This window comes from Carassius carassius, chromosome 28 (genome assembly GCF_963082965.1).
Source record: "Carassius carassius chromosome 28, fCarCar2.1, whole genome shotgun sequence".
In the NCBI taxonomy this organism is placed as follows: Eukaryota; Metazoa; Chordata; class Actinopteri; order Cypriniformes; family Cyprinidae; genus Carassius; species Carassius carassius.
Window position 1 is genome coordinate 24,318,108 of NC_081782.1, and position 14,472 is coordinate 24,332,579.

The 14,472-nt window shown below is 39.7% G+C and overlaps 1 protein-coding gene across 1 annotated transcript; it reads left to right on the top strand.

The window, feature by feature from the left end:
* Positions 1–20: 20 nt before the first annotated feature.
* On the top strand, positions 21–12,346 carry ankrd49 (ankyrin repeat domain 49). The gene is made up of 3 exons (XM_059514856.1): positions 21–154; positions 761–979; positions 11,420–12,346. The coding sequence occupies exons 2-3, from the start codon at positions 773–775 to the stop codon at positions 11,870–11,872; spliced, it is 660 nt and encodes a 219-aa protein (XP_059370839.1). The 5' UTR covers positions 21–154; positions 761–772; the 3' UTR covers positions 11,873–12,346.
* The last annotated feature ends 2,126 nt before the right edge of the window (positions 12,347–14,472 follow it).

Genomic DNA, 14,472 nt, shown 5'->3' on the forward strand with positions numbered 1-14,472 from the left:
TTAATCCTGGGAAATGTAGTTTAGAGATTCATTAGGTAAAGGAAAAAGGGCGACACAAAAAAACTACATTCCCCAGAGTCAAGACAGTTTCCGTACTAGATCTGTGTATGTTGTCGACGTGCTCACTGCTCAATGTGAAAAAGGCTAGCTATCGGTGAGTTTGTTTTGTGTGAAATACGTTATGCAATGAGAATACATGAAATACGTTTTAATAGTTTAAACGATGGTTTTATCGATACAAAGTGATCTGTCAGCCTATTGAAAAAAGAGACAAAGGTGGCACCATGATTCAGTTAATGGAATCATATTGTGCTCTATGATACAATGATTACTTATGTCCTAGTATGTCCTAATAATAAATATAAAATAAACATCTACATTATATAAACATTTTTTTAAAGAAAAACTTACATTTGTTAAGAAAATGTTTTATGATTTTGTCATACAACCTGGGTAACGTTAACAGTGTTAAAAGCATGCATTACAAAGTTTTTATTGATAAACTTTATGAATTATTATGAATTTGTCAAATTAAGACCGTATTTTTGTGTGATTTTTGTCCTACAGCCTGGGTAACAGTGTTAAATGCTTAAATTCATGCTCTACAGTTTCTGTAAAAACTTAACGAAAATGCAATCAGGCTGTTCATTTCTTTTTTTTTGATTGTTGTTGTTTTTGTTTTTGCTATGCTGTAAAACTGGTGCACCCCCACCCCACCCCAAACACACACAACGGTATCTCACTCTCTTTTACTCTAAAGGTGGACTCAGTGATGGATTTTCCAGAAGACTTTAACCAGCTTGACTTACTAGAGTCTCATGGTCACATGATCCCAGTAGGGTCAAAGAGCAGCTGGGTGGATGAGGAGGAAGGAGATGATGATGAATCTTGTCACACTGAAGAATGGTATCAACAACAAGAGTTTAAATTACAAAACACTCCAACTGAACTGATATTATGGGCCGCTGAGAGGAACAGAGTAAGCAAACATTTCATATATATATTTAGGGGTTATTTAGAATTTATATGGGGGGCTCTGTGGTTTCAGTCTTTGAAGGGTGCACAAGGGTCACCCTCTTATTTTTTATTTTCTGAATTCTGGATATCTATTTTTTTAGGGCCCGAGCACCGGCGGTGCGAGGACCCTGTTGGAATTTCTCAGATACTTTTTTTTTCTTCTTCTCCAAATAAATTACATTTTTGAGGGCCTAAACCTGCTTAAAGTGTTAGTACACCTAAAAAATTACATTAGCCCATGAATTACTCCTAGGTATATATGACTTTCTTCTTTCATACAAATTATTTTTTTTAAAATGACTTTGATCCTTCAAGCTGTTTGATGCAACTCAGCGGTGTTGGGGTGGTGATGGCGCAGTGGATAAGACAAATGCACTTGGTGTGAGAGACCCAGGTTCGAATCCACTGTGAGACACCAATGTGTCCCTGAGCAAGACACTTAACTCCTAGTTGCTCCAGAGGCGTGCAACCTCTGACATATATTGCAATTGTAAGTCGCTTTGGATAAAAGCGTCAGCTAAATGAATAAATGTAAATGTAAATGTTGCACTCCATCGTTCCAAGAGAAGTTTAAAAGAAAGCGCATCCATTAAAAAAAAAGGTGTCTCACATGGCTCCGGGGGGTAAACAAAGGCCTCCTGTGAAGCGAATCGATGCATTTTTGTAAGAAAAATATCCAGATTTAAAACGTAATAATCACTTTAATCTAGCTTGTGCTCACTGTTGTAAAACGGAAGCAGTTCCGGGGAAATGACATATGAGGTCAGCATGATTATTAAATTTTGAATATGGATAAAAATAAGTAATTTATGGCTTAATTTTCATTTTTGGCCCTTTAAAAACTCACGCACGCACACGCCAAAAGTGGTGAAAATGTTCATCTGATATGGGTCTCAGAGTTTTAAAATTTTAACAATGTGCCTCTTGAGCTATGTTTCAAATACTTGTACGAAATTTGGTAGACACATGTAACACACCAATACCTACAGAAAAAGTCCCACCGGTACATGGTCTGAAACCCAACAGGAAGTATTTTATTAAGAATTTTCTCTGCAAGTTTTGTGCTGTTTTTGCCATTTTCAGGCATTGTATTTAACAATGTAACAAACTCCTCCTAGAAGTTTAAACTGATTTACACAAAATTTGGTAAGTGTAATCTAAAGCCTTTTGTGACATTAAATTGCGAAGATTTCTGTTGAAGGGCATGTCCGTGGAAGCCTAACAAACTTTAATGTTTCGCCTAGGGATGCACGATCATGATTTTTCATGGCCGATTCCGATACCGATTTTAACAAGCAAACTAGCCGATTCCGATAACGATTTCCGATTTTTTTTTTTTTTATCTTTAAGCAACAAACAAGAAAGAAGGAAAGTATGGATAAACAAGATGTTTATTTGGTATTTAATTGGCCAAACTGGCTTTTGACTATTGAAAACAATAACCGTAACCATCTGAAATTAACAGCAGTAACTGCACAGTAAGTAGCCTACATTCAATACAAACATAGACGGTACAGACATCAGCATTTAGCTTTTGTTTTTGAATTGGGTTGAAACTACAGAGAACTGGCCTTAAATGAAAAGATACACTGTAACCATGTGAAATTAAAGGCAATAACTGCAATAACTAGTTCTACAGTCCAAACAACACGATCAACACACATTCAATAAGATGTTTCTTAATCAGCATTCAGTATTTGTTTTAGTTTTTAAATTTAGTTTTAAATAAATAAAAAAAGGTATTTACCAGTGAGACTAAATAAAAGGATGCTATATAAATAGATTATTCCAAAATGTTAAAATCAAATAATGTTGGTGCGAATAAAAAAAAGATGCAAAGTGTTTCATTCATCCAATTAAAAAAAAAAAAATTAGGGTAATGATTCACATCTATATTTTTTTACTTGAGCCAATGAAAAATAAATAACTTATTGTCTCAAGTTAATAAATATAGATGTGAATCATTACCCTAAATTTTTTTAATTGGATGAATGAAACACTTTTTTCAGTGTGCTACAGCAGGTGATTTTTAAATCGAATTAAGTCTATGTAATTTTAAAGGAGCATTGCTTTTTTTTTTTTTTACTTATGAGGAGTGTCCGTGGGTGTCTGAATTGTGCTGGAGGCTGGTCGCTTCTTTCCATCCGCAGAGTCCATTTGAAAACACTATTGCCGCTGCTTACTATAATGGCTGGCGTGCCGTACGGTTGTAAGCCCAAGTAGACGAGAATGCGCATGACGTCACATTTTGTGAATTTTCGCGCCAATTTGGGCCCGACTCCTCCACACACAATTGAGCCTACAGGCTGATAGAGGCAACCGTGGTGGACAGTCGAGGTGTCACTCTTTTTTTTACATCATGGTTGGCTCATACATGTACAAATGAAAACTCTATCTTAAAGATTTTTTTTAAGTAAAAACCTCCACATAGCTCCTTTAAGGTAAAATAAAAGTAATCATCCTAATGCAGAACTGACGTTTACTTCTGGCTTTTCAAACGTGTATGCAAGTTTCTAATAAAAAAGAAAAAAAAATTTCAGTTTTGTCACAGTTTAGTCCAGTGGTTCTCAACCTTTTTTTTCCAGCGGGCCGCACTATGGTCCAAGTGCAAGTCTCGCGGGCCGCACGCATATAATTTACATATTACTTCACCAATACAAACCAACCTGATTTATAATATTATAGCCTAAATATTATGATATCTAATCTATTATATTCATTGAAATAAATAATTCTACTCCCCATAAATAAAACACCTGATGCTGTCGGGAGCTAACCAATTATGTGAGATTCAGCTCGAAAGGAGTAACAGCACAAAGAAGTTGCGATTGTAAAGCCTGTGTTATACACGGCCAGCGACTTCTTCAATTTATACTTCTGAAAGCGCACGCTGATGGTCCGCTCTGCAACAAACATGTTAACAAACACTTGCCCAGAATTATTGCACATCTGACTGTCTTTATATTCTTTTATTGACGGATTGCACAGGTTCGAGTAGCAATGAGCTTCTTCACACTGCCTGAACATGTGCAATTGTGCTTTTGAAGCCTACTGACCACGCGCACCTGTCCACGCGGTTGTCTGCTCAGAGCCTCGGCACACACTCTCCGGGGACGATTTTTACGTCACACCTACCTAGCGGTCCATAGCGGACTCGCGGAAAGTTTAACAGAGGCTTTAAGATGCAGTCTGTAAGACGCGCATGGGAGCATGACTTGACACGCAACATTTCAGAATATGCGCGTTCACAAATGTAGCCTATGTTGATCCAAATATGGAAAGCACTTTCGAATTTAATAATATGAGGTTCTCTCCAGAGATGTTTTGCCACATTTCTTCAATTAAGGATTGCTACGTAGTATATGGTGTTTCTATTTGCCTAAACTTCTTTAAGTGAGTTGCGGGGCAAACCGAAAATCCAGCACTTCTCCTTCACTACTGATACTGCGACTATTCTTGTTTGTACATGTTCGTTCGCTGGCATTTTTCACATTTATTTTTTTTTCTCCCTTAAAACTTATTTGTCCATTCTGATGCGCAATTTTATCTTAACTAATGGCTGTTGATGACTATTTGAATTTAATTCTGCCGAAGTGTGCACTTGTATGTGTTCGTTAAATGCGTAACGTTATGTGAGTAGGTCTGCATGTTTATATTTCATAAGCAGCCTAAATATTTTAGCGGGCCGCGGGTTGAGAACCACTGGTTTAGTCCTTTTCGTTTCCAGTTTTGAGCATTACATAAATATTGGAAATTGGAAAAGTTGCTGCTTAAGTTTTTATAATAGCAATTTGCATATACTCCAGAATGTTATGAAGAGTGATCAGATGAATTGCATAGTCCTTCTTTGCCATGAAAATTTACTTAATCCCAAAAAAACCTTTCCACTGCATTTCATTGCTGTCATTAAAGGACCTGCTGAGATCATTTCAGTAATCGTCTTGTTAACTCAGGTGAGAATGTTGACGAGCACAAGGCTGGAGATCATTATGTCAGGCTGATTGGGTTAGAATGGCAGACTTGACATGTTAAAAGGAGGGTGATGCTTGAAATCATTGTTCTTCCATTGTTAACCATGGTGACCTGCAAAGAAACGCGTGCAGCCATCATTGCGTTGCATAAAAATGGCTTCACAGGCAAGGATATTGTGGCTACTAAGATTGCACCTAAATCAACAATTTATAGGATCATCAAGAACTTCAAGGAAAGAGGTTCAATTCTTGTAAAGAAGGCTTCAGGGCATCCAAGAAAGTCCAGCAAGCGCCAGGATTGTCTCCTAAAGAGGATTCAGCTGCGGGATCAGAGTGCCACCAGTGCAGAGCTTGCTCAGGAATGGCAGCAGGCAGGTGTGAGCGCATCTGAACGCACAGTGAGGTGAAGAATTTTGGAAGATGGCCTGGTGTCAAGAAGGGCAGCAAAGAAGCCACTTCTCTCCAAAAAAAACATCAGGGACAGATTGATCTTCTGATCTTCTTTGGGGCATCTGGAAAAAGGCTTGTCTGGAGAAGAAAAGGTGAGCGCTACCATCAGTCCTGTGTCATGCCAACAGTAAAGCATCCTGACACCATTCATGTGTGGGGTTGCTTCTCATCCAAGGGAGTGGGCTCACTCACAATTCTGCCCAAAAACACAGCCATGAATAAAGAATGGTACCAAAACACCCTCCAACAGCAACTTCTTCCAACAATCCAACAACAGTTTGGTGAAGAACAATGCATTTTCCAGCATGATGGAGCACCGTGCCATAAGGCAAAAGTAATAACTAAGTGGCTCGGGGACCAGAATGTTGAAATTTTGGGTCCATGGCCAAATGACTTAAGCTTAACTTTTTTAATGTGGCTGACACTCCCTCTGAGTTCAAACAAACCAATATCCCGGAGTAATGCATGCACTCAAACAGTACACTGACTGAACTGCTGTGAAGAGAGAACTGAAGATGAACACCGAGCCGAGCCAGATAACGAACAAAACATTGACTCATTCATGAGTCAAGAACCGTTTCTGTCAGACGCATCTGATTCGTGAACCGAGGAGCTGATGATACTGCGCATGTGTGATTCAGCGTGAAGCAGACCGACACACAGGGCGTCTGAACTGAACTGATTCTTTTGGTGATTGATTCTGAACTGATTCCGTGCTAGTGTTATGAGCGCGGGTAAACCGAAGGCTTGAATCAAGGGCATTCATCGCAAATGACGCCATTATACGTCGAGGGCAAAAGAACCGGTGAACCGTTTTCTTCAACCGGTTTATTGAATCGAACTGTCCGAAAGAACTACTGGTGATCCAAAAACCGATGCAACCGGTTCTTGACTCGTGAATGAGTCAATGTTTTGTTCGTTATCTGGCTCGGCTCGGTGTTCATCTTCAGTTCTCTCTTCACAGCAGTTCAGTCAGTGTACTGTTTGAGTGCATGCATTACTCCGGGATATTGGTTTGTTTGAACTCAGAGGGAGTGTCAGCCACATAAAAAAAAAGTTAACAGCTTAAGTCATTTGTGGATTACTGCGTATTAGAGATGCGAACCGTTTAAAACGATTCAGTTCGATTTGGTGAACTGAATGATTAATTCGCGAACCGGATATCCAGCTGCTTTGTTTTGAACTCTCTCTCACAACAGACACGGAAGAGAAGACAATGCTGAATAAAGTCGTCGTTTTTGCTATTTTTGGACCAAAATGTATTTTCGATGCTTCAAAAAATTCTAACCGACCCTCTGATGTCACATGGACTACTTTGATTATGTTTTTCTTACCTTTCTGGACATGGACAGTATACCGTTCACACAGCTTCAATGAAGGGACTGAGAGCTCTTGGACTAAATCTAAAATATCTTAAACTGTGTTCCAAAGATAAACAGAGGTTTTACGGGTTTGAAACAACATCAGGGTAAGTTATTAATTACATAAATTTGCTATCTGGGTGAACTAACCCTTTAACAAATTATTATGTACATTACTATTTACACTAACAAAAAATACTCTGCCACAAGGAAACAAATCTAAATAAATAAATATAATAAAGTTAATCTAAGTTAATGTACAGGCTAATTGACATTCAGTTACTTTCTAACGTAGCATTCTATCATCCTGGGTAACACATACTATCACCAGTTAATACTATTTTCCACAGTAGAATCTGCATTTGAAAGCCTGGTCAGTCACTACTGCTAGTTTATTTGTGTGGCTAGCTAGTTATTTTGCCAACTTACACTCCGACTCTGCTTTATGAAAAAGCTTCTTATGTCCCCTTTCTTCTTCTTGGGTGGCATCTACAAATTACAAAAAGGGACAAAAAAAACCCTGGAATATAATTTTTTTTTTACTCTGGCCTTTGTATGTGGCAGAGAGACAGCCCTGGTAACTTACCGTCGGCGTCCTCAACATGCGCGCGTGCACGCACACACACACACACACACCACCCGCTCGCTGCTAGTGCAAGCACAAAAGTAGTCCCGGCCCGCGCGTGTAGCCTGTCAGATACCCCGCCGCCAATCAAATTACGGCGTTTCTTGTACTGTCGTCGTCCTGGCCATTAGAATCGGTCCAAATAGCAGTTCAAAGGAGCTTGCTAAATACTGGTGGGAACAAATTTGTCAGCCTCCCCTCCCCTAAACCTACGCCCATGCGTAGACTCCAGAAGTGTGTTTTTGAAGCCTCAAGTGTGCAGAGTGAGCCGTCGCTACCTTGGCAACGCGTCACCACGTGACTCTCCCGGACAATCGAAAATGGGCAAAAAGGCGGGAGCTACTTGCTGAAGCCACGCCCACTTAGCGCGATGGCAGTGTCAGCAGCGGCAATCCACCTGTCACTCAAGTGACCACGCCCTTAATTATGCAGAATTTTAAGTCAAGTCACCTTTATTTATATAGCGTTTTAAACAAAATACATTGCGTCAAAGCAACTGAACAACATTCATTAGGAAAACAGTGTGTCAATAATGCAAAATGATAGTTAAAGGCAGTTCATCATTGAATTCAGTGATGTCATCTCTGTTCAGTTAAATAGTGTCTGTGCATTTATTTGCAATCAAGTCAATGATATCGCTGTAGATGAAGTGACCCCAACTAAGCAAGCCAGAGGCGACAGCGGCAAGGAACCGAAACTCCATTGGTGACAGAATGGAGAAAAAAACCTTGGGAGAAACCAGGCTCAGTTGGGGGGCCAGTTCTCCTCTGACCAGACGAAACCAGTAGTTCAATTCCAGGCTGCAGCAAAGTCTTAATCTAATTTAAACGGATGAGTTATAAAAAAAATTCACCCCCCTCACAGTTGTCAATGAGGACAAAATTAGCTATTTTGACCAAAGTAATTTTTTACACCAGGCTGTAAACGTTTTTTCTGCTGTAAAGTTGGGCATTTTAACATGGGGAGTCTATGGAACTAACTCCCTTTTGCAGCCAGCCTCAAGCGGCTAGTCGATGAATTGCAGTTTTAGGGGCCGTTCACATAACGTGTCTTTTGCATGCTCAAGTTCGTTATTTCAAATGTAGGCACGCGGGATGCAAGCTCATAATGGAAGCGACGCGCACGCGGTGCGACGCGCTCGTTTTTTCCAGGCGCGTCTGCACCGCATCAAGTTAAAAACATCTCAACTTTCAGAATGCCGCAAGCACACCGCAGGTCACGTAGCTTCCTCACCTTTTCCGTAACAATGTTGAAAGCTCAGCCAAGATGTTGATCATAGCTGTATATGGATTGCCATTTTTAAATTAATTTAGTAGCAGAGCTACTGCAAGCAATTTTTAGTGCTGCAGATCCATTTATCCATTGCTGAAATCTCTGCGTCTTCATGAAGAGAGCAGGTCATGGTTGCTTAGCAACGGCAGATGCCTCAGGAGCACAAGTGCCGAAGGCTTTTGCAAAAAATCAGAAAACAGCACGCCAAGCATTTTCCATGCGTTTTTAAGCGCGATATGTGATTGGCCCCTTAGTCACTTCCTTATTGGCCTCACGAGAGAGAGCGAGAGGTTGGCGCTCGCCAAAAATGCATGGAAAACGCTAGGCGCGTGGCTTTCTCCTCCTTTCCAAAGCGCTCGGGTACTTGCGCTCCTGAGGCATCTGTCATTGCTAAGCAACTATGACCTGCTCTATCCATGAAGACGCGGAAATTTCAGCAAAATATAAATGGATTTGCAGCACTAAAAATCGCTTACGGTAGCTCTGCTACAAATTTTTTTTTATAAATGGCTATCCATATACAGCTATGATCAGCTGTTGTTTAATCTTTGCTGAGTTTTCAACGTTGTTATGGAAAGGATGAAGCCGATTGGTTAGTCCTTGTCACATGACCAGCTGTGCGCTTGCAGCATTCTGCAAAGTTGAGATGTTTTTAACTTGATGCGGTGCGGACGAGTCTGGAAAAAACTAGCGCGTCGCACCGCATGCGCGTCGCTTCCATTATGAGTGCGCATACCACGTGCCTACATTTGAAATAACGAACTTGAGCATGCAAAAGACGCAATATGTGAACGGCCCCTAACACTAACGAACTCATCATAGATAATTAATGGCATTAACATTATTCAATTCAGTTCCTGAGTTAAGCCCAGAATACAAAATTTTATTTATTTCAGCAGGTCACACACATTTGTTTGTTATCAGTTTAACACATTTTATTCCCTTGTACAGAGCCCATGACATGCCAAAAATTATGTCCAAAATTAAGAAATTTATCACTTTTTATGATTTCTTTGTATTAATTAAAATATTTTTTATTAATCCATTTTAAATAAATGCATGAATAAACTAATTAATAAAAAAATAATTTGGTTAATGTCTCTCTTCTCTCTCGCAATTAAAATAGTTCAGTTTTCTTTCTTAATTGAAAAGTTGTATTTCTTATTGTTTCATTATTAATTGGTTTAGAAAAATGTTTGGAACATTTTTGTTTAATTAAAGTTTTGTTTGTGTGTTTGTTTTTAAGTGATGACCAAGTGGATAGTGGCAAGCGGAGTTGATCACGTTTTATCAATTTAGCTCACCACACACTAGGAGTAGCCAGGATGCCGAGGTCACACCTGTACTCTTGTCAAGAGACATCCTGGGATTTTTAATGACCACAGAGAGTCAGGACCTCGGTTTAATGTCTCATCCAAAGGACGGTGCTTGTTGACAGTATAGTATAGTATACTGTATATAGTTATATAGTATAGTGTCCCCATCACTACACTGGGGCACTAGGACCCACACAGACCACAGGGTGAGCACCCCCTGCTGGCCTCACTAGCACCTCTTCCAGCAGCAACCTAGTTTTTCCCAGGAGGTCTCCCATCCAGGTTCTGACCAGGCTTAGCCCTGCTTAGCTTCAGTGGGCAACCAGTCTTGGGCTCCAGGATGATATGGCTGCCGGCAAAGACACACAGTCAGTTTATCTGTTGGTTGACCATCAAAATAAAGTGTTAGCATATATTTACATTAGCAGACATACTAATACTCCAATGACTGCTAGTTGATATGAAGTTGCAGAGTTGCTTATCAACAGCTGTCTAAAGGGTACCATCAGAATAATCAAACTGATATTACAATAAAAATAGTTCAAAGCAAATGTTTCATATTACACATTCACCTGATCTGATATCTGATCTTATGGCTGTTTGAGAGAATTTTTATTATTATTATTATTATTACTACATATAAGCGGTCTTTAAACGATTTAAGTAGCATAAGAAAAACGGCAAGATATGAGACTTGTAATACATTTAAACTATGACAAATGTAATCAATTGTAAAAGTGTATGCAACGTGTTCATTGTGTTATAAAGCATCATACTCTCTAAGTAAATATTATAATAAATTAAAACTGTTCTTATGAATATTCATGAGTTGTTACAACATATAATAAGGTTTTTATAATGCATTATGCATTCATTATAATGACTTAAGAATACCCTTATAATGTATTACCAAGTGTTACCAAAAATCCATATTCAAAACGTAATAATCTAGCTTGCGCTCACTGTTGTAAATGGAAGCAGTTAAGGGCAGAGGAGGGATGATTTCAGCTTTGCGTATGTGCTGATCAGAAGTTACGCATGCAGAAATGCAGCGGAGAGATCAAAACAAAACAACGGTCACTAATTAGATGTACAAAACAAGAATTTGTAAAGAAGAATGTCAGAAGATTTCGATATAAGCCAAGAGGAGACTGGTTTTCCTTTGCTAAAGTAAGGAAATTTTACTTCCTTTGATCCTGTAAACAAGCATTGGTTTTCACGAGACTGACCAGCGCATGCGCAGCACTGACCCCATACATCATCAGCCTGGAGCTGCTTCCATGTACAATTGGCCTATACTATCAGTAGCATCTGGCATAGAAGAAATTACGTATATATGCATTTCTGTTTATTTTTCTTGATTTGTTTTTCTAACCTTTTCTGTTTCTCTCTCTTTCTCTTTTAAAGTTAGACACAGTAAAACATCTCCTCGCATTGGACCCAATACTTGTTAATTGTCATGATAGTGATGGGTACACCCCACTACACCGTGCTGCTTACAGTGGCCATTATGCTGTGGTTTCTGCTCTTTTGAATGCTGGAGCGAATCTTCATGCAAGAACTACTGATGGTTGGATGCCGCTACATAGTGCCTGTCGCTGGGGTCATGCCGCTGTAGCTTCGTGTCTTTTGAATTGGGGGGCAGAGGTCAATGCCTTGACAGCGGGGCGACTCACACCCCTACAACTGGCTGCTGGAAATACTGTAGCTGGGCAGACGATTGAGTTATTGCTGTCACAGCGCACCCTACAGGCAGGACTGAAAAACAGTGCAGGAGAGACTGCTTATGACATTGCACATCGCACAAGTGAACATCACAGGCTGTTTGAGATGGCAGAGCCTTGTAATAAAATATACTGACACACGTGTGCATAGGGTGAAATTGTGACATCAAGCTTAGAAATATGTCTTATTTATAAATGTAGATGTGAAACTACTGTCTTTCTATGAATAGTAGAGGACATTGACATAAAAAAACCTGATCATCAGAATGCAGGACATAAGCAGATGTTCACAATGTGTAATTATAATAATCAAAAATTATAAGCATGTCTTTGCATGTGAGGGTGCATTTTCGGTGCCCAATGGTGCTTAAAATCACAGCTCCGCTCACAACATTCTGAATATATGAAAATATTCCTGATGGTATTATTCATTATTAAAAAGCTTCCCTTTTTAAACTTTACCTGTTTTAATTACTTTTGCAGTCCATTTTATTTCTTCTGCACTGACAAATTAATTTTAAATGTACAAATATTCCGTGTACAGTAGTCCCTAAAAGAATAGAAAATTTCTGTGTCCTCTGAATCTAATAAATATAAAACCTTGAAATAATCAGAATCAGAATGAGCTTTATTGTCAGGTAAGTTTACTCATAGGAGGAATTAGTTTTTGTGATAGATGTTTCCACAGTGCAAACATAATAACAATAAACGGTAATAACAATATACAAACTGACAATTGTATGTACAGGTATATTACAATAGACAATTTTGTATGTACAGGCATATTATGTGCAAGTTCAAAATGTAAACTAAGTATGTGTGTTAGATAAATAATTGTATAAACAGTGTTATGTGTTTCAAAATTATTAAGTGTTCATAAGATGGATTGTCTGAGGGAAGAAACCGTTCCCGTGCCTGGCCGTTCTGGTGCTCAGTGCTCTTTAGCGTTGACCAGTTGGAAAGAGTTCAAAGAGGGAGTGTAGTGGATGTGAGGGGTCCGAAGTGATTTTCTTAAAAAATGATGGAAGGGCTGGTTTGAACGTTCAGCCCTTTTGACGGTGAGACACAATTGTGGGAGGAATACAGTGAGATGCTGGAATTTTTCTTTCAAGCAAATGAGATTACCGATGCTGACAAAAAGAAAGCAGTGCTATTAAGTGGGGTAGGAGCCACCACTTATAGTTTGTTGAGAAGTTTGCTGTGTCCCATGACTCCTGGAGAGAAAACATATGGGGAGTTGATAAACGTGCTCAAAGCCCATTACAATCCAAAATCCAAGTGAAATCGTGCAAAGATTTAAGTTTAATTCACGCACACGGAAGAATGGAGAGACTGTTGCCTCACTTTCACAAATGTTAAGTGATAGACTTGTGTGTGGAGTGAATGATGACAGGATGCAGAGACTGCTATTGTCGGAAGTGGACTTAAACTTTGAGAAAGCACTTAATATCTGTCAGGCAATGGAGTCAGCAAACAAAAATGTAAAAGATTTACAGGGGATGTTAACAGAGGAGACAGCGCAAGCAACGAGGACGCTAAAAGAGCAAACAACTCTGCGGACAAGAAAGGACCGAAAAGACAGATGCAAAGGAAATCATGCGCCTGAGGAATGCAGGTTTGTGAATGAACTCTGTCATAACTGTGGGAAGCGTGGACACAGAAAACGAGCATGCAGATTGAAGCAAGCTGGGGCTAGTTCACATAAAGCACCATTTATGTAGGACAAAGAGTGGAGAGAAAGGAAAAAGAGAAAGGTAGGAGGTCACATTTAGTCAAAGAGGAGGAAGTGAGTGATGTAGAGGATGCAAGTGACATCAATACAATTTACAGTGTATCACAAAACCTACCTAATATGGCTCCTATCACACAAAAGTTAAAGGTGAATGGCATGCAAGTGGAGTTTGAAGTTGACACAGGATGTGGTGTCACAATCATCAGCAAGGATCAATACTCCAAGCTTTAGAAAAGAACAGACATGCCTGAGTGGAGATCATGCAATATGAACTTGAAGACATATACAGGTGAGAAGATGGGGGGGCTAGGCCAGGTAACAGGAAGAGTGACATACCAGGAAGTAGAAAAAAAACTGGTGATGGTCGTAGTAGAAGGGGCAGGGCCAAATTTGTTGGGCCGTGGCTGGCTAAAAGACATAGGGCTGCTACCACAGCTGGTAAATAAAGTAACAATGAATCCAGCTGTAAAATTGTCAGATGTGTTAGACAGGCACACTGAAGTGTTCAAAGAAGAGCTGGGACAGCTTAAGGGCACTACAGCAAACATTCATGTTAACCCGGAAGCCCAGCCAGATTCTATAAGCCTTGACGTTTACCGCTCGCAGTAAAACCCCTGGTTGAGGCAGAGCTTCAAAGACTGGTGGAGGAGAAAATTATAGATCCAGTACAGTTTTCAGAATGGGCAGCACCCATTGTACCTGTGAGGAAGCCAGATGGCTCCATTCGAATTTGTGGGGATTATAAACGCACAGTCAACAGAGCATCTAGTGTAGAACAATATCCTATTCCTAAAGTTGATGATTTATTTGCACAGTTAGCTGGAGGGCAGAAATTCTCAAAGCTGGACATGAGTCATGCTTATCAGCAGATCATGCTTGACCCAAGTGCAAAGAAATTTGTCACTATCAATACACACAAAGGATTGTACACTTCACCTATTGTAGGCTACCATTTGGAGTAGCGTCAAGCCCAGCCATCTTCCAACGCACCATGGAAGGAATCT

Excerpts from the sequence above, each read along its gene's own strand:
- ankrd49 (XM_059514856.1), top strand. The coding sequence starts at position 773 with ATGGATTTTCCAGAAGACTTTAACCAGCTTGACTTACTAGAGTCTCAT. Across the intron at positions 980-11,419 it reads GGGCCGCTGAGAGGAACAGA|TTAGACACAGTAAAACATCT; the intron begins GTAAGCAAACAT and ends TCTCTTTTAAAG.